Below are 26,658 nucleotides of genomic sequence, written 5' to 3' on the forward strand. Positions count from 1 at the left end.
CAAGAATTTACTTTTTCCCCCCCCACACATCCTTCCACACCACACTGCAAATTCTTGCTAGATGGAGCAAGGACAAAAATTGAACTTGTTTTGACTCATATAAAAGTTGCAAAGATAAAATGAGGAGATAAAAACCTCTTCAGTCTCATAGCACAATGGATGCAAAGCAAACAGGTTTCCTGAACGTTTTATAATTTCCAATGAATAATCAAATACATTCAAGCAGTCTTACATAAATATGTCTTTCTTAAATGCAATAATTTTTAATTTTTGGTACAAGAGACTGGGATTCCAATCTGTCTATATACAAACAGCACAGAATTACAAGAAAGTGTATCTAAGTCAAATTTCTTAATTTTTATTAAATTCAAAAACTGCAGAAAAAAAAATCACAAGTTTCTAAGTACAAATAAAAACAAATCAGCTAAAATAAAATGGTTGTCAAGTTAAAACTCATTTTCCATAATTTTCCCTTCCTTGCTATTGTCCACAGTACCATCAGAAATCCTACAAGTGCTTTAGAAATTGATTTTACCTTACCAATATGATAGCAAACTGTAAGTTTACTATGTAAAAAAGCTAACCATTTAGGCACAAGGTGGCAGAAAACATAAGCACAAATATCAACCACGCTTCCTTAATTTGTCAGTTGAAATCCCGGTGTGATTCAGAACATCAGAGCTTACTCTGGGAAATAAGGGCTCCATTTTTAATTTTTTTTTCAATGTTAACAATTTGTTGTGTCTTTTTACCTTCCAGAAAAAAGAGAGAAGCTGCTTAAGTCAGTGGTATATCTTACTGGTCAGTGCCAGTATTCTGGCTAGAAGAGCGGCAAAAGTGACAAAATGGATTCCAGCACCAGAGAATGAGAAGCAGAGAAGCTGTAGTGTGCAAAAGACTGGTTCATACTTGTGTTGCCAGTGTAATTAATAGTTTGGCGACCACCCGCTAAAACAGCATGACAAGCAGTCACATGCTATTTGAAGATATCAGCTGGGCTAGGTCATCAGCTGCTCTCCCAACAGAACAGTGATCAAGGTGAACACCTAACGTCCGCTGCTCTTCTAACTACACCTAAAGGAACTGTCAAACTGAAAAGTAAATTATAACATAATTAAAACAAGTGTTGTTCCAGATTCTACCTTTTACCCATCATTTGATACTTGCCATTCTAATAACAGGTGCAGTTCCATTGTCATTCATAAATACAAAATTTTATTTGCACTTCATTCTTTTAGAAAGACCACAATGTTTTTCAATACCACAACATTCAGGACACACCAAGTTATTCAAATATGTAACTACTGATTTACCACAGCTAAACTAAACAGTGCATTTTAATAAAAGATATACCAAAGATATAATTCACAAATTCATTATCAGACAAAACCCTAACACAGTATTTGTATGATGGGAATAATTTCCATCATTAGGAAAGAAAATAATTTTACCTTAGGTTCCCTTCCCCCAACCCTACAGATGTCCAGACAAATACACATATATATTCCTTAACACAGGAAAATGTATCATCTTAATTTTTTATTTTTTTATTTTTTAAAAAAGAATTTGTCTAGGACAGCAGCATTGCTTTTTATACCTTCTTTTAGAGCTCGAATATATCTCCATTCTTTTACTGAAACTTAATGATTCTTGCAACCAAGTTTATGCTTACGCAGAAAATTATATATGCTATTTCAGAGTGCAATCTTAGATCTGCACCAGATGTGATGTCTTGCTACACAAAGAAGGGGTGCAGCATTAAACAAAATAAATAAAAGACTGCCAAAAAATTAAACTTAGCTTTTCAATAAATCCAGTCAGCAGAGGATGCTACAGCCAAAAATGTTTTTACTACATGAAAAGGAAACATAATGCTGATTATGGAAGCTTTGTACATAAAGTCCTCTGTTCTTAAAAAATTTGTCTTTAAAATAGTTAGCAAAGCACCATATACTTATCTTCATACCAGAAGAGCTTCTGCCTGCCTGTTTATAATAACAAGAACTATTACAACATTTATGTCAAGAATAGGTATAGATTTAATTTCTCCTCCTCCTCAACTGGAAGTGTGGTAAATCTCCACCGACTGTACAGTATTTATAACACTGGGGCAATGAATGAAACATCATTGTGAGGGAGAGGGGTAATAATTAAATGTTATAGCTGAATCCTACACAGGATTGCATATTTGCATATTTACAAGTTAGTGTGTAGCTCTGACTCGAATAACAAAGTGCAACAAGAAACTGCCAAATGATTGTAGTGCAGAGTAGTACAGATACTTCCTTTACCCTCCCACTCCTATTTTCCACTCTGTTTGGAGTAACAAGTCAACAGCAACGGACATGTGGCCTTGGAGGAGGCAGTTCTGGTGGAATTTCTGGCTCTGGTTGCAGGGACAGGATACTGTTGGACAACTCATTTCTTATAACATCCAGTGGCATCTTAAAGAAAAGAAAAATCACCTGTAAACAGTTATCTGCATAGAACTCAGCACAAAGAGCTTGTCTCAAGAGTCCACTCTCAGCTAAAGCCTCAATTTAAGGAATTTTTGGTTCTTTTTAGTGAACTACATTCAAGTAAGTTGTGTTCAGAATTTCTTTCAGAAAAAAGTTACATTATCAACACAAAGCCACTTCCTAAACAAATTGCAACTGCCCACAAATGAAAGCTGGGCTGATATATAGTGAAGTTACAGGAAAGAGGAAGTATAGCAAATAGGAGCAGATGTTTACCAAATTCAACAGCTGTATTTATTAACTGAAGTGCAGAGTCTCTGAACTACATCATGCCCACTATATATTAACCAAAAATTTCACCCGACTGCGTGCCCTTGCCCTCTATGTCCTCTCAACGAGTACCTGCAGTCATTATTTAAACATTGACCATTTCTGTAGTCAGAGGAACCACCACCTGAATATTTTACCTTTTTCAGAATGTCATCAACAAGTTTTAGAAATATTTCATCCACATTAAAATTATCCTTGGCACTTGCTTCACAGAACCGCATCCCAGTTATTTGCTGTGCAAACTGATGGAAGAAAAAATAAAGTAACTACATGAAGCTACGCACAAACAGCAAATACACACTCCTCATAAAACCTTTAAAAAAATCCCACAACTTTCCCCAAATCTATCATTGAAGTCTAATTCAATTAATAATCCTGAATCTCCAAGGTACAGTGAATATTGCCACATATAGCTAATTTTCACTTAAAATTGGTTTACTGAAAAAGTGTGCTGCGTTTTGCCATACTTAAATCTGAGGAATTAATGTCTTCAGCTGACGTGGATTGCTGCAGATTGACAAAAAGAAAGAACTTCTCAGAAGAATTAATCGCAACCCTATTATTAAAATGCAGAAAAGGGAACTACAGATGTAAGAACTAGCCTTGACTCTCTAACAGAAAATACTTTACTTCCAAATGCATGACAGGTAGCTGAAGGAAAACATTTTTTGTATGTCCATATTGATAGCGTCCTGATCAAGATGGTGCTATGAGTGTTATACTAAAACATATTCTTGTCAGGTTCCTTACCATTTTTGGAGTTGGAAGAGAACAAAAGAAACATGAAAACAAAGGTGAGCTAAGTAACCAAGCAGGGCTGTTGCCTGTCCTAAAATACTACTGAAAAGCAAAAGTTGGGAAGGAGGCTCACAAAGATGTCCTGAGTAGAGACATCTCCACTTGTGATTCTAGTCTTCACTATATCCTCTTTCAAAGCCCAAAAAGGAGAATCCCCTGCACCACTGCGTAGTGTAAGCCAACTTCTAGTTTATTCTTTCTTCAGAGCAAAGACATACGGCTCCAGGAGGAAAAAACGTAACTGCACATTCTATAAAAGTAAGTAAACACCATGTGGATTTTGACAGAACACCACCACTCTCAGTATGCTCCTTAGGTCTAACAGTCAGAACAAGAGTAGCCATGGACCGTCAGCAGCAATGCCACAGCAGTTTTGCTTCTAACAGTAAATAAGAATTTGGTTAGACCTGTTCTTACCTTTTCTCCCTGCTGTCGAGTAATCTCTCGATCAACTTCACAGTCCAGTTTATTTCCAACTAATAGAAGCTCTGCATCTTCTGAAGCATACTGCAATTAAAACGTTTTTAATTAAATAAATCTAGAAGTGAAGATTTTGTAATGCCAAAACAATATTTAAAAAGGGCAATTCCTCTACTAAATAAGGAAGCATACCTACACAGCTTATATGTAAAAGTTCTTCCCAAATATTATTTCAAAAATTTTCAACTTCAATTTTTAAATTCTATTTTTAAAACATGACTTGAGAACTAGCTGTTCTAGTTTATCTAAGAATTAACATTTCACAGACAGAAAACAAACGTTTTTTTTTTCTCCCCCAGTGCACAGGTAAATGAGTAATGTTACAGATTTCCACTGACACTTCTAACTGGGACAATTCTAGCTCAAGGAAGCAGGAACAGACAATCATTTTGCAACAAAAACACATTAATATGAAATCCTGGCTAAAAGAATCCAGAAAAAAATAGTTGGCATTAGTTTAATAATCCTGCATCAATACTGTCAAAAGTCCTATAGAGTACCTTTGAGGAAAACAATCGCTTTATTAAAAAAAACGTAAAAAGAAAATACTTAAGGCCTACCTTATCAATCATTTTCATCCATTTTGGTAAATCATCAAATGTTTCCTTCTTGGTGATATCGTACACCAAAATAATTCCCTTGGCACTTCTGTAATAAGCTGAGGTAATGCTGTTGAATCTCTCCTGACCTGCTGTGTCCCTAAGAAGCAGCAGCAAACATTGGCACAAATATTTCACCGATTTGCAAGTACAGAATAACTTTCTTTACATTTTACTAAAAACACCCCCACGCTCATTAGACACTCTATATTGACTATTTCCTTCTATATGTGTGAATTTCAGGGGAAAAAAATGGAGCAAACACTTTCAATCATAAAAAGTTTTTGTATCAGGACAACTTATTCCCTACTAACTTTACCAAGAAGGGCCACCAAACAGTTCCACATGTGTCTGAGAATCAAGCTGTCCAATGAAAACGTACCAGCTGGTTTTGTGTTGTTGGGGTTTGATTTTTTTTTTTTTAAGCCCTGAAAAAATGAAAAAAAGAAACAGATACATGCTTATCAAACACAGTTGGACACCCAACTATAAAATAAGCAATGCACTGATCATTATGATTCAACTTTTCAGAGCCTTTTTGGATCAACCACAGAAGTTTAGCCATGGTTCTAAAACTAACACAGAAGCTACTGGCAGAAGTGAATGAAAAGAGTAAGCAACCATTATGTGGTATGGCTTTTGAAAATAGGTACCGGGCTTTCATGTTTACATGTACTAAACTGAGGTGTTCAAATAACATTTCCAGTTTCACTTTCAGCATTGTAGGTATTTCAGACTGTGTGCATTTACACTCGAGGCTATTTTCCAGCAATGACACCATGTCACCTGGACTAGCTATGGCTTATATTCCAAAATAGATGAGACAGAAGGGTTATTTTTTACTGAACCATGAAAACCTATGAACTGCTTTTAATCATACCATCAAACCTGCTTATGGAAGATTTTTGGCAGTTATACTGAAAAAATAGGTGGTGCATACGCTAGGTCTTAAAATGTGACTGGTATCACAACGGGAAAGTAAGTTATGCGATGATCAAGTTCTTGCTGCTTGAGTGCAGCCCTCAGTGTCATTGGATAATTTTGAAATTTCACTGTTAGAGCGAGTCAAAAGATGGACCAAAATTAGGAGTGGATGGGGGAAAATATGCGTATGTGTGTTGGGACTCAAAAGTTTAAAAGGAACTCTCTTCAACAGTCACATTTTAGACAAAAGGAGGAGGAGGATGAATTTGGGAATGAGATTAACAATGGAGACCCAAAACATTTGTTACCAAAAAAAAGTCATGTTCACAAAATGCCACATCTATTGTCCTGAAGAAATCTTTTAAAGTCTATGCACAACAGGCAGAAGAATAAACTACCACAAAGCTATCTTGCTCTTCACAAAGTCTTTAAGAATTTTAACTAAGCAGGTTTAAAAGAGAAGTACTTAACTTTCTCCTGAAATTGCCACAAGTGTACTTGATTGTGAAATCACTAGCAAAGATTTGTTGCTAAATAAAGCAGTGTCCACTAGAAAAAGATTTGAAACCTCTGCTTCATAGCCTGTGGAAAAATACTGACTACTGCTTCACTGGACGCCAATGGCATTGCAATATGGGGCAGAAAAGAATAAATTCCTATCGCATCCATTTTTATTTTATTTTTATTCAAATCCCATTCCCTACTCAGAACTTCAGAATTACAATCATACAAGCTTTCGGGACTCTACAGAAGATGAAAACAGGTGGCCTGTTTCAGTAAGGTCAAGCTCCAGTAGTATTGCAGACGAGTTTTAGATGGCTAATTGGTTGCTTTCTTACCACTGATGAGGGATTTTTATTAAATTAACACAAGTTCTGGAAGTTGAAATTACATCTAAGTATTACTCAGAGAAAGTAACTCTACTGTCTCTTCCATTACTTCTCTACTACAATCACATTTATATTTTGAAAAGTCCTTTGGATATTCACTCAATGAAAAATTAAAAAATGAACCGTTGATTTTCCACATATGGATAACATTGCTTTAGTGTTTATGAACAGACTTCTCACAATTACGACTTTGTAGAGCAGCCCCTGCCATCTGTTGCTAATCCAGTCTACTGATCAAGCCTAATAAGGATGGAACCCTTCAGCTCCATTGTTCTGAGCACTAGATGGCAGGTGGAAGGGCATACCTGATGTGGAAGAGTGAATCAATTCTATCTTTGACAAGAATAACAGAAAAAGTTGCCTTTTTTTGCTGGTCGGTCTTCCCCCTCTTCTCTGTGCCCCTACCAGAACACAGAAATAAAGGGGCTATTTCAGAGTCACCCGGCTGTGCCTTCAGGTCAGTGCTAAGGACCTTTGGCAACTCCATCACAGGAGGGCTGCCAGGGCACCAGATCACTCAGTTCATAGAAAAACAGAGGGGAAACACATTACTGTTCAACTACCTTCTCTGAAGACAGTCATCAACACACTGGGTAAGCCTAGGTGAAGGCGATGGAGCCAACTATGCAACATTACACTCTGGCACTCCAGCTATCTCCAACAGCACGTTTCCCCTAGTCTGCTGAGCGTTGCATCTCCAAGTCTACCTGGTACTATCAGCCTCTCCTCACCCCACAACACCCTCAGGCTCTTTAAAAGCTTTTAGTATTCCCAGGCTGCTGCTCCTCTCTGTACTCTCAGGTCCTGCACTCCCCTTTGTGTAAGTCATTCACCCAAATATCACACAACTTGTAGTCTGGCTTGCTGGCTAATGGAGACACACCACAGGCTGTGGCCAGTTTAAAACAGCTGTGGACAGCCTGGCTGCCCACTACATATGTTAAATCGCCAGATGGCCACTGACTGTCACCTGCCAGTCATGCTAATTACAGTGGATTATGGCTGATTCTTTGCCTTGCTTTAAGTCATTGACTTCCCCACACATCACACAGTCGATGTCTCTACTGTAGCAGCAAGTTTAAACAAAACCAGTCAACAGGTTTCTGACTGTTAGCATGATATTCTAATCCTTGTTTCCTTCAAAAATGGGAAGAAAACAAGCTGAATCTGTGGTCTCTAACATTAGATTAACATTGTACTAGACTTCAAATAGTAAGGTGAAAATCGGAAAACTGTTTCTTCAATAAGTAAGTTTAGAATGCAACCCCAAGCTACCTAAATAAGCTGCAGTTTGAGAAGAGTACCAAGTTGATCTTTCACATGGAAAACCTCGTCTTCTCCCAGGCGGTGTCTTCTTTTTCATGAAAATGTGCAGTAAATTCTTCCAATATTGAGGAAAAAAAAAACGACAATCCCTAATGCAGAGCTAACATTAAAACCATATCCAACTGAAAATGCCTCCCTTTCATGTGTGGTGCTGGAGCAATAACGTTTGCTATACTATTTTCATTGATGTATTACACTCCTGCAGCTGGAGTATTTTAGTAAGGATAGCTATTGAAGCACTAGTGGAAAGCTGGAAGAAGAGATGACCATTATTTAACTGGGCTAACAGTACGCAACTTCATTAATTTTGTAAGTGATGCCAAGTGCTGCTAGGTCTTCATTTGCTCTGGTCAGAATCAACATAAGAAATGAGTCAGTTGAATTCAAACTCCAGAAGTCCAAATAATAAATTACTACAACTTAATCAATAATCTGGCATAACTGAAAAAATACAACAGATTATTCCTTTTTAATGCTAAAAGCAGTTTTCTTTTATTGATTTTTTTTTTCAAGAAATTGTTCTAATGGAAAAATACTGGTATTTCTCAATTGTAATCAGGAACATACAGTGTTTCCTTGACCATCTATAATCTGCAATAACAAAACCTCACTGGTTGACTCTGTTTTTCTGTTTCCAAAACAGAAAATAGACATCACTCCAAAAATACAAATAAACATTACACCAAACAAAAGCAAATAAAAACGCCACACAAAGCCCATTTTCAAGTGTTGACTTGCCATATTCTCACTATTTCAGACGGCATAAAATACAATACAAATACAGTTGATCTTAATTAAAATAGGTTTGAATAATTTTTGGTTTACATAAGTGTTCTCTATGTCTATCTAAAACAATTGCTTGAAACAAACACATAGACAGACTCAAAACTGTCTTTGGCTCTGAAGTAAAGTTAATTTTTTATGAGTGGTGGTGTGAAGTGGCAATAAAAAGGAAAATATTTTTAAGCATAAATAAAAATTTAACACTTTCACATGCTCTGTGCTTTTATGGAACCCTCAGGTGATATTTTTTAAAATGTTTTTAAGTAATTTTAGAGGTTAATTCTACTTGTCAGGCTGAGCTTTTTACTTCCATAAAACCCACAAATATATTTAAAATCTTTCATTATATGAAATAATTTATTTCAGAGGTACTGAACAGAAGGAATTATATTCTGTTGTATTTCAGCACAGCTGATCTTTTCCTCAGACTACTCCTCGCCCCAGAGATTTTCCAAGACAACAACCATCCATTAGAAAATGCTGAGCTGGCAGAATGTGAACTTTTTATGAGAAAGCACCAATTTCAACAATCTTCAGAAGCAAATTGGACTGTTTTCTTGCCAGCTCACCAGCTTCCTTGGGCATTAAACCTGTAGAGATACCAGAGAGCCCCTTGGGCTCCCCAGAGGGAACTGGTGCAGCGGCAGGGCACTACAGCTTCCACTAACCAGGTGCTTCCAGAGAGGAAGGCAGAAGTGACTGCTGCTTGTGTCAGCTGAGTGCCCAGGTTACTCAGCTAAGAGGGCACAGACAGACACCCTACTGTCCTGCCAAGCAACTCCCGGAACACCTATGCTTTAAAGGATGAGAGTGGGTTATTATTTGGTCTAGCTTTCAAGTGTTGAAAAAGGACTGATTCACAGATGCTTGGATTCACTTGGACACTTCAGCTACCCAGTAGTTCTGGTCACTTCACCCCATGGCCTGAGCTGCATGCATGCATTACCTCCCACAGAACGCATGAGCTTGTTTCAGTCAAGAACTGCAATGTTGCAGCAGACTTGCTGTATCCACCACTTCCGGCAGCCCAAGACGCACTACTAGTGTTCCAGGTGGCACAGAGAAGATGGACGCTACTCTGCGTCCTCAGTGCTGCTCTACCTTTTCGTAATCTAAGGAGCAGGAGGTTGTTTCCTGACCGAAAGTCAGGGAAATAGGGGAAGAGGTACTGTGAGGTAGCAGGGACCAGGTAGGAACAGGTAAGCTAGAGGCGAGAGCAGACGCCTCTGTGATCCTTAGTGCAGAGTATCCCATTGCGAAATGAATATGGGAGACGAGTCTAATTTGTGTAGTACTATACTAACGCTCTACTAACAGCAGCAGCTGTGAAAGCTGGTTTCAAAAGGAAGTCTTGCACACCTCTCTGCTCAATATATTCAACATGGTACTGTTGTTTTTTCATAAATTCAAGTGGTAGAGGTCTGTGGAGAACACTCTGTTGATAGAGTGGTTAGTGGAGAGAGACAGGTCAAGGGAGCATAAAACCACCAAGTTAAACTTCCTTTTTAAACTGCTCATTTGATTTTTGAAGTAGAATCATCAAATGAACAAAAAATAATCAAACTTTGAGGCTTCAAAGTGTAACCTTAATAATTTTAAGAAAGCAGAAAAGCATAAACTTTAGAAATTATGTGTTCACCGAATAAAAGAGATTTAAAAAAATTACTGTAATCATTGTACATACGACTACCAGGGAGTATGAGGCAACCTTAATTCTGACTCTGTGTAGGTATGAAAGGAGACTGACTTAGGATCAGCTGTGCGGCTGCTTAAGTCTGTATTTCTAAACTTCCAAGTGTTCGACTTTGTAAATTGCTTTCCTCTTTTAATCTAACAATTGAAGGTACAATAAGGAGCAGCTGAGGGACCTGAAGTTGTTTAGTTTGGAGAAAAAGACACTCAGGGAGACCTTATCACACTCTACCACTACCCAAAGGGAGGTTGTAGCGAGGTGGGTATCAGTCTCTTCTCCCAAGTAACAAGCAACAGGATGAGAGGAAACAGCATCAAGTTGCACCAGAGGAAGTTTAGACTGGATATTAGGAAAAATTTCCTCACTGAAAGGTTTGTCAAGTATTGGAACAGGCTGCCCAGGGAAGTGGTTGAGTCACCACACCTGGAGATATTTAGAAGATGTGTAAATGTGGTGCTTAGGAACATGGTTTGGTGATGGACTTGGCAGTGTTAGGTTAACAGATCTTAAGGGTCTTTTCCAATCAAAATGATTCTATAATAACAAGAGTTTATAAATAGGCCCAACAACATACACAACATAGTTCAGGATAAATTAGCAAATGAGTGGTTATCTAATTGCTTTTCCAAAAAATTAGAAGTATGTCAAGACAGTTTTAAGAGTTAAGTGTAAGACCAGCATTTTAACAGCCACTGTTGGCAAGAAAGTGACACTGAGGAGCAGGATGTTGTGTTCATGGATTTGGTATTTTAAAATACTATCTCTTTATGCTGTGTTTTCTCCACCACTTTAGCAGGGCTTTGCACAGGAGTAATGGTCACATTTTAGCAATCTAAAAATTTTTAGTTTTAAAGTTTCCTATATCCTACTAGCATATTCTCAATATGTGGAAAATAATGGTTTAAACATACTTTTCCAACAAAACACCTCTCCTATAAAGTATTTATTCAATATGAAGATATAGTTCGATAAGCTTAGCACATTTCATAGCAAGAATTCATATCAGGCATACAGTAGCATCTCTATATCAAAATTTTTTGTTACCTCTGTCAGCTCCAGCAGACCCTGGCTAACAATTGCTGGCTCAACTGCCAGCCTTGTGGTCACAGGTTTCCAAACAGGGACAGATGATGGATGAAGACATGCCACTAACATTCAAGTGTTAAGTGACTGATGAAACCAAAGATGAAGCAGCAGTTAACTCAGAGGGAAGCAAGACAGACACATGGTGTGACAAACAGAGTTGATGGTGACCTGCCAAGAGGAGTTAGTAAACTGAATTCACTGCATCCATGTAGTTAAGAATGAGAAACCACCAGAATATCCCAGAAGTGTAACAATGAGAATACATAGAGCTTTTTTTCCCCCTCTATGGATTGTTAGCAGCTTTAACAGTTGAACTACAATGCCAATTATGCATTACTGTTAATAAACCAAAGCTAAGCTTCTACATAATAGTATATAAGATTAATGTATAGAATATAGCTGGTTTATTCTCTCATAACGACGTTTATGTACTGTACTACTCTGCAAAACAAAGGAGCTCTTAAACTCAACAATTTCTAAACAATAAAAACTGCATTAATCATTGACATGGAGAACTCATTATAAGGAAATATGTAACCTACTCCAGGAAGGAAACGCCTAGCTTGGGCTGAGCTTTCTGTAGTAGGTCATCAGTACCAGTAAAGGTATAGAGCCTTATTTTTATGGGATTGTTTTATTTCTCAGTGCTGTTTAGAGTAGATATAATTTACTTAGTCTTGAATGCCCTTCACTCTAAAGTTATTTAATATAGCATCAAAGAAACAGCACTGCCTATAATAAGTCTTAGAAAAACAGTTTACAGAGTACTTCACAGTTGTTTTATAACTGCTGTTACAATGAAGGTCAGTTTTAAACAGTCCAGAAAATAAAAAACCAAAGTGTACTTTCTTCTAACATCTATTTAATAAAGTCATCTTTTGTTGTTTGTAGAACTCCTATTTCTTGTGTAGGTGATATCTTTCTAGGAAAAGGGGCTTGAGACCTCTGTGATGCATTAACATTTCGGTAATTACATTCATGTCCTATTTCTAACTTCATCTCTCCTTCTCCTCCTTTACCCTCACAAAAATCTGAAAGCTATTTGGTTTTGCTTAAGTCTTGGGGGAATGGAGAACAGGAGGAATAGGGTAAGAGCTAAACCAGCTTATAACAGTTAATAGTATTAGACAAGCATATTAATTCATGCTAGAACATAAAAATTAAAACATACTGCTGGTTGCACATTTGTTTTACTTACCAGATTTGTAATCTAATTTTCTTTCCTCTTAGCTCTACTGTTTTGATTTTAAAATCAACACCTATAAATAAAATACAGTAAACAGAAAAGGAGGAATAAGAAGCAAAAGTAATGAGGGTGTAATTATTATTTTTTTTATTTTTTTTTTTAATATCAACTTGTAACAGTCTGAACAAGCAGAAGGGTTTGCACCACTATGGGTCACTTCAGGAACATCAGGGGGATTTGACAACCGCTATATAGTCTGTGAGCCATCCAATTTGGCAGCATCACAACATAAACCTTCCACTTTGTGCAACACTTCCAGCAGCAGGTAAACCCAACATAACAGTAAAACAACAGGCACAGTTTGTTTCTCCGCTATTCACATTGACTGTCAAGGACAAGCCTGCTCTACTTCCAACTGCCACAGGTGCCCTGGAGGCACAGAGCAAAACCAATCCCTCCACATCAGTTTTGCTGTCTCTGAAGTGGGAACAACACACATCTGATTTCCAGGCTGGATGTTTAGCATCTGTAAAGCACTTTAGAAGTACTGGAATTGTGGTTGGTTTATGAAAAAGTTGGTCAGCACTGTCATTCTCAATTCCTGCAAATATTTAGTAGCAAGCTACTTAGATTTAGAGAGGGCATCTGACTTTTTTTTTTTTCATACCTGTGTGGTACTTTTATCCTTCACCTCAAAACTCCAGTCACATTTTGAATGCATGCTAAATATCAAAGACAGAACCATTAAGACCTTGTTACACAGAAAGATTTTACTTCTATTTAAAAAAATAATGCTGGCAATCAACACGTAAGACATACTATGGTCAAACAGTACCTAGACAGAAAAGATTACCACCTCAACTACAAGAATATGTCAGGGTACAAACGTCCTAGAATATCATAGCATTTTTAGCTTGTGAACCTGTTCATTTTACTATACGTTTGTACAAAGACTTTTGCTTCGGTTCTTTCTTCTGAACACCATCCTTCCTAACAGTGCTAAATCAAAAAGGGGGAAATAAAAAGACAAGAAAACACGGTTCAGACTGGTACACTTAAACTCACACAGAAGTGTAGAAGCATAGTGCGTTGGAAACACGTTTGCTATTTCACATACAATTGTATACCAAAGATAGAGATGAAAGTGAAGAGGAGAAAAAGATTTTTATTTTCTCTAACAAAACCTACACATTTTCCTAATGTCTACCCTTGGTAAAGCCAAGTGTCCCTGCTGATATTGTTAGAGTCAAGACTGGATTGTAACTTTGACAGAAAGGACTGAACTTGGCCCTTATACAAAGCTTTTCAAAACTCCTGAAAATTTAAGTAGGAGGGAAAAAAAGTGCATCCTGAAAACCAGATACACATTGTTAACTTGGCATTTATTTCAAAGCACTTTTAAAGATAGTTATATCTGTAAGGTTGTTGGTAAGACACAATCTAAGGGTTATATTTTAAAAAGCTAGATACACTTACTAATTGAAATGTAAAGGATACATTCAATTCTATTTTTAGTTCGCAAAGCAGGTTGCCACTGTTCAGCTAGACTAAATAACTGGAAGGACCACTGACCTTCACTCTCCTAAACAAAAATCCATTCAAACTGCTTGCAGCTGCACAATACACAGTGACAAAAGTACTGGTTATTACCACAACATTTGTCCTCCTTCTCCATTTCCTTAAAAGTGTCTAGCACACTTATTCACCAATTCTTGGAGAGCTATTTAGGACATTTGATGTTTATACTTCACTTACCAAAATGTATCTTTTTCAAACCCCAGGAGTGTTCTTAGGCAATATAGGAGCTAAAGTGTTAAACTAATTTTTATTATACAATCTACAATTTTAATAGCAATTTCCAAGAATTTATATGCAAATTGAGAACAAATATTAGAATGATTACAATTGCAGAGTATCTATTAATCCTCACTTTAAGAAATATTTTTTCTACACTTTTGAAAAGCCATCTGTGTTAGAGTAAAAGCAGAAGTGATCCAGCTATGCTCTACTATTCAAAATGTAGAATTCTTGTAATTAACTGCTTTTCTATTAATGAGGGTTTTTTTAAAGAAACACACATGCATTTTTACTGTTAAAAGCCCTTCTTCTATATAAATGCATTTAAACTATAAAATGTAATTGTCTTAACTACCACAGCTTTGTCTACAGCAAGACAGCAATTTTACTTACTAAGGAGATAATATTAACTGAAATTGCTTCAAACTTCTCCCTTCCTCAAGGAAGTTTGAATATAATTGCCCAAGTCTCAATCCTGTCATTATCTCATACACAACTTACTATACAATTTGCCATTCATCTGAGAACTCAGGTTAAAAAAAAAATAATTTAAAATCTTGTTTTTCTCTCCCACAAAAATAGAAAAAAGAATCTATGATGCTCATACAGGTGGGTATACTTCTCTTAGGCTAACAATTATACTTGTAGGGCAGCTTGATCTGAGCAGAGAGAGAATACAGCTCTGCTGTGTAAGGAAAAAGTCTTGTTGTCATGCAAAAAAAAGAAGTCTAAACCACCTCTGTTCTAAAATCGTGTATTAAAAACCAATACAGGAATTTCATGTAAGTTTCACCAACTCAACACAATATTTTTATTTTTACAGAAGTGGTTTACACACTGCTGTCTTACACAAAGAAGGAACAAAAAGGTTTTGTTATATTTTTGTAAAAGGAAAAATAAATAATGAACTATGGAGAGAAAAATCTCTGTTCTAATAAAATAGTCAGCTTAGGACTTCCTGGGACCAGTAGGCACAACATATGAATGACATGAAGTAGATAATAGCCTACCTATTAAAGAGGTAGTTTCAAAATAAATAATATGTGAACAGCATTGTTAGTTAAAAGGGAGATCTTTCTATTAGTCATCTTGAAGTCACATCAGGAAACATTTTCCTACCACTGAATTTTGCAACGAAGAACGCAAACCTGTAAGTGTTTTGGAAAAGCACGTTATTCTACAGAACTGTTTGAATCACTTAACACTTAAGTCAGCTTGCCAGAACTAAGCAAAGGTTGCTCAACTGCTCTTTACAATTAGTAATGCTCTGCAACCATCAACACAATACCAAAAGCTTCATGTCTGCCAATACTGAAGGAAAAAAAACTGGCAACTTTCCTCTTGCACATGAAGAAAAATTCCTAAGCCTGTCAGGTTTCATTACCATGTTTTACCACAGACCCGCCCAAGGTAGTGCTTTGAGTTTACATAGAAATTTGTAATTTAATTAACACACCACCACAATAATTCATTTTCCATTTCAATTTCAAATATCATCTTGAGTTAAGAAAAAAGTTCAATGAAACAAATTATTTAGGTTGATTAATGTCAATGAAAATACCTAAATGAAATGTTTTGCTATCCATACAATTACTCAGCTACCAAAAAAAAAGAGGAAAAAACTGTTAGTATTCTTTGAAAGTCAATTGGGAAACTAACACTTTCCCCTATTACAGATAACAAATACTTATTAGTCACACATGACATTGAGAGTTGGACAACTGCGCCCTTCCATTCACGTATACTAAGCCAGTCTTATACGTTCTTTATATTTGCAGTTGTAGAACAGAAGATTTGGACCAACTGCTGCGAACTCCCATTCTTCGGCAAAATAACTGCAAACAGTTCTTTTAAGCACCTCTATTCAGCACAGGATAGAGAAGGTATTAAGTCTGCTCTTAGAAAATGGTGCAGTTTTTTAAAGAAGTGCTTTGTAATACCACACTGTCGATGTCAGCAATATTTGATAAATTCTTTAAAATCCTTGCTTCAACAAACTTTTAGTTTACAGTTGCTCTAAGCAAGATGTGTCTTTCTCAGTCTTTTTAAACCTAATTCTAAGACCTGCTAAATGCAGGTACATTGTCAGAATTTTTTCAAGTTTCACGCTGTTTGTAACGATACTGGTAGTTCTTGCAGATACTACTCCCTTAAGGCAGATCCCAGAGCACAACTAACACCCAAGTTTATTAAACTTGTGCGTTTGTTCTGTGTTCAATCCTGCCAGAAGTCGCTCCAGTCCTGAAGCCAGATAGAGCACCAACAGCGGTGTGCTAGAATGCGTGCGCTGACAGACAGGACTCACCAGCCTTGGCATAACACTCTACTAGCACAGCTACACCAACATGTTCCCCACCGTGTGCCTCCAGTTATGGTGGGTGTCCCTTAAAAGGATGCCAACAACAGCTAACGCAAACAAGCCACTTCAGCTTCTTGTGTCCTTAATTATGCAAATAGAACCGAGGTCATGGTTTTATGTAGAGTTCAATAAAATAGAGGAATCAATAATTACTGTTGGCAACTGCATTAAATCTGAACAACACATCTTATAAAAAGAAAGGGTTTTTTAAGGGTCTCTTTAGCAGCTACAACACTGGCAAACTATTGCTGGTTTGCATGCTACCTAGTTTGCATTTTAAATGCCTGCTGGGTAATTTATTGTCAATTAATAACCAAATGTACACATGCCAGTGGAGCCAACAAGTGAATGTGCTTATGATCATACTCAGCTGTGCCCTCTGCCAGGTCACAGTGCTGCAAGGGAACCAAAAGGCTTATGACAATCTCCCCTCCCATTAAAAAGTTGGTTACCTCTCCATACATCAGACTTGCATGGACCACAGGTAATCAATGCATTCTGTTGTTCTAAAATTATTACACTCACACCATGGGTAAATCTGGACCACCAGCTCTCTTTCTATGAATTCAAGTTGTGCATTTTGGATGTCAGGTTTTGACTCCTATTTTTCTCTGGGAAGATCTTTTTCAGGAATCCAAACACACATCCCATACACATATATGAACTACTGATCTTGGCTTCTGGTGTGGGCTTCTGATTTTGTATCTATTAAGCATTTCAAAGTGTACTGATTCAGCTTGCCCTACCACTTAAAGCTGCAAATGAGCTGCTACCCTCTCCTCACAGGCTAGATATATATCAAACAGGACATTAAGTACAGAAGCACTTATGCAGTGTGTGTAAAGCAAAATGATTACTAGTTAAGGATTCTCAAAATTTTGTACAAAGCACATTGTTTTTGATAACAGCATATGAACTTTAGATTGAAAATATGCTTCACACAAATGTGAACATCTATTACTACATGCACTCAACTGAAGCGATGCTTTCTCCAAGGAAAATTAAGGGCTAGTAGAACAGAAGGGGTTTTTTAAAGTATATTAACCACACAGATCAGTAAACTATCTGCACTCCTTTCAAAAATAAACAGCCCTAAAAGAAAGAGAACAGACACTCAAAATAGAAGTGCACTAATGAAGTTCTAGATAAGGCCGGTGAGGATGACATATCTTGTAACTGAACCGAACTTGAGACTGAAATCCAATAAAAACAAAGCCTAGCCCAGAACAGACTATAATGTCTTAATTTCTTGTCCCAAACAGGAACTAAAAGTTGTCTACTAAAGCACAAACTGAAATACACACAACTGGGTCTTCCCTCTCTCTTTAAAGCTAAAAGAATTTGTTTAGAAATAAAACAGATAGTGAAGAAGCTTCTTACTATGCATTTCACATCTAGGTATTCAATTTTTACTTCTTTTTTTGCATAAATGGCAGAAAAACAAAGTGGAAACTATTTTGCTTAATGCATACAGAGTGACCTTTTAGAGGTCAAGATTTCCTGGTAACAAAGTTAAAAGGAGGAGCTGGGAAAACAGATGCAAATAGAGCAACTAAAATCAATGCCAATAGATTAAATTTTCAGAGGCCTATTTGTGATTTGCATCAAAGCAATTAAATCAGTGGAAAACAATCAGACCACATTTAAAGAAACACAATCGGTTTAAAAATTCAGAGGTTGCATACTAATTAACCACTAGAACAGACACATAATTCAAAGACTATGACAGTTTATTTAATTTGGACATCTGACAGCATTGTAGAGACAAATTTTCTAGCTTCTGCTACAATTGATGACTGAGGTCACATGCTTCTTGAAGTAAGAACAATCTTTGTTAGTCCTGGTCTGCAGCTAGATGAATACAATACAATACTTACACCTATTCAGAAACTACTGAAGTCAATGAAAAGATGCTCAATAGCTTTCATACTGACTTCTACCACCTTGTTTGGGAGGCAAGCAAGCAACAACAAAAGGTACATGAGGGGAAGGTTACAAAAACAGTTTCAAGAAAAAAAAAAAACAGAAAATCCCATCATATCTTATTTTAGTTGAAGCTGTAGGACATGCGGTTAATTTTAAAACACACTAAAGCAGAAATACCTGTTTCAAACTGCATGTTATAAATCTAAAGACTTTAGAAAGAGATTTGGAAGCATTACGCGTTAGTCAGATACGAGCCCCAGTTTGGGGATTATTTGAGAGGCAGGTAAAGTACGTTGTCCATAGAGCTTCAGTGTGTAATTCTAGAACGATTAACATGCAGACATTTGAGACTGCTCGCCTAAAATAAAAGTCTACCCGTATCTCAACTGGCAACTGTGCTACAGACCAGAACGAAACAGATACATCAACAAGGGAAAAAAAAAAAAAAAAGATTTGGTAATATGCATGCAGTGACTAAATTTTGAAGGTGTATTTGTAATGAGTTTTTAGGAAACAGTCAGTGGTTTTTGAATGTCCAATATACAGCTTCTAAACATCTCAGATGCTTGGTACTCCCAAACTCAATGAGAATGGAAAAAAGTTATAATTTCTTTACATTCTTGTGGACAGTAAAATCATAAAGCATTTCACAAAACGTAGGCTTTTGACATACTTTACAGCACTATGTTCAAAGCAGGCACCAAGATTTTGCTAAACAGAATGAGGTGGAAGGGGAGCATGGAAGAAATAAGTCTGTCTTGAACAAAACTGATTTTCAAATCTTCTGGTTATAGAACAGGAAAACACAGTGAACTACTGGTCTACAACTACCTGACCTGAAAGGAAAATTGAATGTGAAGAACTGAACTTACTTGATGAACGGCACTATCCAGATTTTAAAAAGGCAGAACCTACTTCAAAATGAGACTGAATTTAGCATTCCCTTTTGAGCATCAAGTTTCCCATTCCTTGGGCTATCAGAAGAAATAAGTTGTAAAAGTGTTGCTATATGCTGTTAAAAAGTCTCAATCTTAACAACTGGGAATACTAACCCACCTTCTTGTTTAAGGACAGCCTAGTGAAGACAATTTACAAAGACTTCAGGATTTTTGTGATGAAAGGCACTCTAAAAAGCCTGTGTCTTCCATTTTATGGTTTAGCTAAAACCACAAATATTCTGCATAGAGCATGCACTCTTTTCATCAAATGAACATTTAAGCTCACAACTCCCAGAAAGAAATAGGAAAGTCCATAACCAAGAATCATATGGCCCTACTTTTTTTTTTTTCCTTTTGACGCGCTCAGCTGTTCACAGCAGAGACTGAGTTTGACAGCTGCATTCCCCTCTCCTTGCACACTAAACTCCGCGTTCGACACCATTCAAGTGGCCTCTTCATTTTGCCTGTTGTTTTACTTGGGTATCCTCATAAATGTACTGACTAGAGACTACAAGGTGACACTTCTGTAGCGCTGATATAACCCAGTACCTGAATATTTATATCAGCTGAAGTTAACATACAAGTTAACATCCAGTTTACAATTGAAGAAAACAAAGTCAATTTCAAATTTACTCTTCTTCACAACCTCTTAGTAATTAAAAACCCCATACGTCCCCAAAACCCTGTTCTTGAACCCTGATAATTTGTATCATCTATCTACTACATTTTCCTATTTTAAAATATAGTTTTGTTACCTTATGAGGACTCAAAAGATTCCGCATGGAAAACAATTGCTGACTACACCGAATGCTGTAAAATATGCTTAGTTGACACATCCAAGGCAAACAACGACTTGCCAGGTGCCTTCAGTTGCTGTAGTCTCTAGCATCGATGACAAGCGACAGCTTTGTTCGTCAAGGTGAAAGGCAGCTCCTGGGGAACACAGGCTTCTGTTGCAAGTTGCATTTCCTAAACTTACGGTTACAGAACTGAAGACTAACAAGGCAGGTTCATACTGCTCCCTAATTATCTTAAAGTTTTGTGTAAGAAAAAAAAAATTGTTTTCTGAGTGATTTTCCAGCCTCCTGCTCTCCTCTGTTTGTAGTTTGTCAAGTAATTGCAGCGCACCATTCATGAGATGTTTGTTTTATTTACGCTATTCTGCACTAGTGACAAAGGTCATGTATAACGTATTGACACACTGGACATGTGAAGATAAGAAGGTCAATTCCCACAGAAACACTTATGACTGATCAGAACTTTCTTCCTTTTTTTGTACAACAGCAAAAATTTTGCAGTCTGAGTACAGAGCCAATTTCTGGTGCAAAGCAAGGACACTTTGCTGCTACTTTGTCACAATGTGCTAAAGCAAGAGACATCTATTTCTACTCTTTCTTCCCTCTCTTCACCCCAACTAAGTTTTCAGTGCCATCTCATGGTAGGAGAACACAAAATCTTTAAAGAAAAATTAAAATGAATTATACTTGTCAGAAAGAGCTCAAAGGCACTAACAAGTGTAGCAAAAAGATAAATGTTCTTCTAGTTGATACAGGATGTTTTTCCTAAACTTTTATGTAGAGTGTTCTCCATTTCAGATTACAACAAATTACTAAACTTTTAACACATAATTTTTGTCATGATTTACTGAAAAAAGTATTTTTCAAATTGTTAGGGAAGCCACATACCATGTTTACAGTGCTTGTGAGAATAAATACTGACTAGGTGACTGAAAAACTCAGGAGCAACTTCAAGGGCAATTCTGAAAAATGATCAACTGATACTTTTAAAATGAATAGGCTGATACTTTTAAATGAACAGAATTATGTTATATGACAAGCTTATGGGAATGAAACTTCACATTTATGTTGTTAGTCCACATTTTTTACAAGTAAAGAGAATGAAGAAAGGTTTGAATTGTGACAGAAACCCCAAACATATGTATACTTATATATAGTTATATATGTATATATTTATATATCATATATATGTGTATATATATTAAAACCAGAAGCTGCCTTACATAAGATTGCTCTGATAAAAGATAAACCTAAAGTCTTCACCATCACTATTGTTTACTTGATGGACGTTAGGCATTTTGCAAGGACATGGGGTATTTTAAAAAGAACTGATAGGGAAAAGACTGATTGGAAAAAAAAGCTAGAGAGCTCTGTAAATCTAATGACTTCCCAACTCACATACATTTCACACTAACATCAAAGTAAGGTGAAAGAAGGTCAAAGAGCATTTTTGTGAAGTCAAAGGCGTCTTAGGCTGCAGTGCATTTGCATGCCACTGATCTGGATCCCACAGGCTACAATTAGTCCAAAACAGATCACAGGTCACAACAGTCCCATCCTGATCCACAACAAACCTTCCCATTACAAACTTAGCTGAGTAACTCTACCTGTGATTTTGCTTGTAAACCAGGACTGAAGGAACCTTTAGCACCTACTACAAGCAGTACTGTAGGTTTGTGCGAACTTCTGCTAAAAGGAGTCGGCAACACATGAGGCACCCAAACTGCTCTGATACTATTGAGGGCAAGGCATCTTTCCTGGGATGCTTTCAGACCTGGTGGAAAAGAGATGAAGGATAAGAATAGGCCACAGAATCTTTACATACTAAGCCAGTGAGTAAAAGGAAAGCCAAGGAGCTCAACTTGATTTGAGCGAGCAGAAGAGTCAGCCGCCCAAGAGGTGAGTCAGCGCAGGGCCTCAGGTTTGGGCGAACAGGAACCTCAGGTTCAGAGATGAAAACCCAGAAAGAAGCATAATGCCTGTGGCAAAATTAGACAGGAAATACTGCTGAGTACAGGAATTTTGTAGATCTGTTATGGAAGAACAGCAGAGAGAATGGGAATGAGCTAAAACTTGGTGGATGCAGGTAGGACAGTCAACCGTGAGACTGAGCAGGAGTTGGACAAACTTGGGAAGAGAACAGAGGCCTTTGACCATTAAATAAAGAGATTCCAATGAAAGAGAGAGTGAGATAGCACCATTAAAAAAAATAAAATTCTAACATCACCACTGTGGAGATCTGAATTAAGATTTATTTCTTTCAGATAAGAACTGCTTGGGGAGGGGAGGAGAAGAGGGGAAGAAGACAAGCATTCTTCCTTCACCACCTATCTTTGAATCTTCTCACAAATGTGGTCACGAGTCATGATCTACCTTTGGAAAGATCATCCTTTTTCATGATGAATTTGGCATACTTGTTTTTAATTGTCAAGAGTCTGAAAAACCTCCAAGTGATAGTTTTGGATTCAGCTCCTGCGTGAATAATGCAGGTGCATGGGGGTCCGGTAACAAAACATAAAGAGATTTTTAAAAGAAAAAGTATATGTGTATATATGCATGTATTTATGTCTGTTGACAAAGCTAATATGATGCCAATATTACCCTCACATAAGCATTCTTCTTTATAGAAAAGAAGTTTCCTTAACTACTTTTGATTTAACGCTGGCATGAAGAGAGCAATTTTACATCATTGCAGATACAGAGGAACATTTCTAAAAACAATTTCTTTGCCCAAACAAATAATAAAAATAAGTAATAACCCAATAGTAAGAACAAACATTCAGACCTACCACATAAAATCGTAAACAATATCATCTATTTCTCCTCTGACAACCACATGCAAAAATCAGTAAATATTTGAGCATATTGAGTATTCTCAGTACTATGTAAATAGCAGGTTAAGTAGACACAATATTCTATGCAACTAATTTAATGCCCCAAATAAATACATCAAAAGAATTTTAGATCAACAGCACATCGTGTGCTGTTATGAATAATGTGCTGAAATCTGCCAAGCTATTTTTGAACACTTTCAAAGAACTTCAATATTTTGAGATGAGACTGAAAACATGTTGACGTGTTTTTATTATAGAACTTACTTTACCACTCTGGCAATGTAGTCTTCTTAAATTAGCATTAAAACACTGTCTGTCTTAATTGAATCCAAACCTTCCGTTTCCAGGAGAAACAGTCAACTTTTCAATGACACAGCGTTATTATACTAAACACCACTTAGGGACAGGAGACAGACAAAGTTTTTGGACATTTGCAATTCTTCCACTGCTGGAGAAGACCTCCAAATAGCCTGTAAACTTTCATACAAAAGGTTAAGGTGTTACATGTTGTTCTATCTGACCTGTACTTCCACAGGTTTAGTATGAAATCATAAAAGTAAGGTTGAGATCATTAATATCAAGGTAAGGGAGTAAATATGCATTCTAGTGTGCCATTGAAAATACAGCTTTGCTAATATAAGGTAAATAGAGCAAATTTTAGTCGTTTGTTTGGTTACATAGTCTTTTTAAATTTGATCTCAAAGTATATTCAGTTTACATAACTTCCTCTGAACTTGGATCAGTCACAGGGTTTTCAACAATGTTTCAAAACACATTCTCCACTTGTAATTCTTGAAAACCACTGCAGTAAGTGGTAACAAAGAAAGAGCTTTATGATTTCAACTGTGTATCAAAGTCTGACCTCAGGTCATTTTGGAGTGGGGGTTATTTTCAATCTACCTGAAATGTAAATAGCAGAGGTTACTTTTTCTTACTTTATAGTTGGGGTAAAAAAAAAAAAAAGGCAGGGTGCAAGCTGACTGTGAAAAGCTCTTTCATTTAGCAGTCAAAAGGTCTGGGGGAATCTCAACAGCTCTCAAGTTCAGTCAGAGGACCTTGAAAGAATGCCATTACTGTCAAGTCTTTTTACATGTATTTTGGCACGAGTTGGTTCCCCTATGCTGCTTTATGTTGGCACACTTTGTACATCAAACATTATGTAATCTTCTGTCTAGCAGCATACCACCATTTATTTCCGGTTTCTTTTCTAAAATAAGGACGCTTCTCTGCTTCAATCATTGTCTCAGTTATGTAGCAAATCAGTTTTGCTTACAAGGCACCAGATCAGAAGCCTGGACTGGGGTCTAGAGTACCTCCTCTTACGTCTCAAGATTCACATGAGGAAACTAACCCTAGTTACACAGAGTAGCCCAGCCTTGAAGGAACCCTTAATGTAGGTCAACCCAAAGAAGATGTGCATGAGTTCAAAACAATATATAGACCTGAAGAATTTATAAAGAATACATTCCACTGCTCTACCTCCTCAGCTGTGCCATATATTTAGTTAAATTTGTCCGTCTACAGAAGCCATCAACATTTCTCCATTACAACACGTCACTTGAGAATTATGTCTCTGATGTACTACCACTGCCTTTCTAACTTCTACGAGGTTAAACAACTGATAAAACACACATTGAAAACTAAAGTAAGAGTAACTGTGTATTATTTTGTCAGGGGAAGATAGCTTTGGAGAGTAAATAATTCAGTTTCTAAAAGGCAACACAATCACTTTCCATCAGATAAGTTTCCTTACATTCCGAGCTACAATTAAGTTAAGCACACGTATTTTTCAATGACACAGACTTAACAACCGCCTTGCTGCAATACTCAAGAGTTCAACTCCAAGGACAGGACTCTAATAACAATGCAGATTAACTAACTTGTTTTCTTTCCTTTATACATTTGTTCATTAAAAGACAGCAGGCATTAAATTACCTCCAAGACTCACACAGATGACTAAACAGTGAATAAGACAGCATACTACAGAACTAGGAGGCTGTTCTCCAGTTAGTTGTGTGAGGAGTAAAACACAGTGTGCTCAAGAGGTACTGCTCTTCAAGAAATAACATATTAACTTCCTCAGATCTAATATCATGGCGGGTTTCTTGATGAAGTCATAACAGCAGTCTGGAGTTAATCAGAGTATGGTCTGCAAGAGTATTTGAAGTCCCATCGACTACACTGAATACACACTGTGCAACTTCTCAACTCCCAAAATACTTCTGTTTCCCTACACGCAACATCTAAAACTCAAGCAAAACGACCCGTTTTACCAACCACCCCTATTTTTTTTTCTTTTTTAAACTGTGTTTCTTGTTTGTCCTTAGTAAGGCTGAAACAGGATACCCAACACCTTCTCGAAACTTGTAAATACAACTAGGACCTCCACGATCTTTCCATCAAGAGCTGGGAAGTTTGGCACCAAGGGCTCCCTCACCGTAAATCCCGTGAACTTCCCATTGCCAAGCGGCACACGGTCGAGCAACCCACCCGGGACAAGGCGATCCCGCTCCGCCAGGCGGGAGGCTGGGCGGGAAGGGGACCGCGACCGCCGGTCCCTGAAGGGGACGCAGACTGGGAGGCCCCGGAGGGGAAAGCCTCGGGCCAGCCTGTGGGGAGGGGGCCCAGACCGGGGGGGAGAGGCGGGAGAGGGGCCAGGGAAGGCGGCCACCACACCGAGCCCTGTGCTTCCACGGCCGGGCCCTGCGGCAGGGTGGGCGCGGCGAGCAGCGGAGCCGGGACACCCCCCTCCCCAGGGACGGGACGGGACGGACGCGGCCCGGCGGGGTGCCTTACCCACGGTGGACTTGCAGGCCTCGCAGAAGGTGTCGTCGGTGAAGCGCTCCATGAGGCTGGTCTTGCCCACCCCCCGCGACCCGATGATGATCACTTGCAGCTTGAAGTCGGCCGGGCGCGGCGGCTGCTTCCTGCGGCGGGACTGCCCCCCGGAGAGCGCCGGCGACCCCCCCGCCGAGCCCGCCCCGAGGTCCAGCCCGCCGCCCCCCACCCTGCGCTGCGGCAGCCCCGAACCCGGCTCCATCAGCGACGCATGCGGCGCCGCGCTGGCGCCGCGCTCCCTCCCCGCCGCGCCCCGCGCTCCCGCCCTCCCCGCCACCGGCGCCGACGACTGCGAGGAAGGGGGAGGAGGGGGCAGCGAGGACGAGACACGGCCACCGCCCGGCCCTGCGCCCGGCCCGGCCGAGGGGAACGGCAACAGCAACAGGAACGGGAACTGCGCCGCCGCCGCCGGGAGCGGCGCGCCCAGCCCCGCGCCGCGCCGCGCAGCGCCCTCTACAGGGCCGGAGCCGCGGCCCGCGCCGCAGTGCCGGGGGCGGAGAACGGCCGCCCGCCCCGCCCGCTCCCCGGGCTTGGGCTGGCCCGGCCCGGCGGCCCCGGGGCCCGCTCGGCGCCGCCCGTCCGACCCCGCCTGTGCGCACCCCGAGAGTGGGGCGG

The 26,658-nt window shown here is 38.5% G+C and overlaps 1 protein-coding gene across 1 annotated transcript; it reads right to left on the reverse strand.

Annotated features, from left to right (window-relative positions):
* Window positions 1-433: 433 nt before the first annotated feature.
* Window positions 434-26,254, reverse strand: RAB12 (RAB12, member RAS oncogene family). Its single transcript, XM_086609200.1, has 6 exons — window positions 26,002-26,254; window positions 12,567-12,627; window positions 4,628-4,766; window positions 4,005-4,094; window positions 2,927-3,031; window positions 434-2,444 (listed from the first exon to the last, which is right to left on the reverse strand). Exons 1-6 carry the CDS (start codon window positions 26,243-26,245, stop codon window positions 2,331-2,333), a joined length of 753 nt encoding a protein of 250 aa, XP_086465326.1. The 5' UTR covers window positions 26,246-26,254; the 3' UTR covers window positions 434-2,330.
* Between the last annotated feature and the right edge of the window lie 404 nt (window positions 26,255-26,658).

Source organism: Tauraco erythrolophus, chromosome 3, assembly GCF_009769465.1.
Source record: "Tauraco erythrolophus isolate bTauEry1 chromosome 3, bTauEry1.pri, whole genome shotgun sequence".
Classification (NCBI taxonomy): domain Eukaryota; kingdom Metazoa; phylum Chordata; class Aves; order Musophagiformes; family Musophagidae; genus Tauraco; species Tauraco erythrolophus.

What these genes read in the sequence shown, in the direction of transcription:
- RAB12 (XM_086609200.1), bottom strand. Translation starts at nt 26,245, where the DNA reads ATGGAGCCGGGTTCGGGGCTGCCGCAGCGCAGGGTGGGGGGCGGCGGG. An exon ending in GGCCTGCAAGTCCACCGTGG is followed by an intron (nt 12,628 to 26,001) that starts GTAAGGCACCCC and finishes TTTTATTTATAG; the next exon opens with GTGTTGATTTTAAAATCAAA. An exon ending in AAAATTAGATTACAAATCTG is followed by an intron (nt 4,767 to 12,566) that starts GTAAGTAAAACA and finishes GCTGCTTCTTAG; the next exon opens with GGACACAGCAGGTCAGGAGA.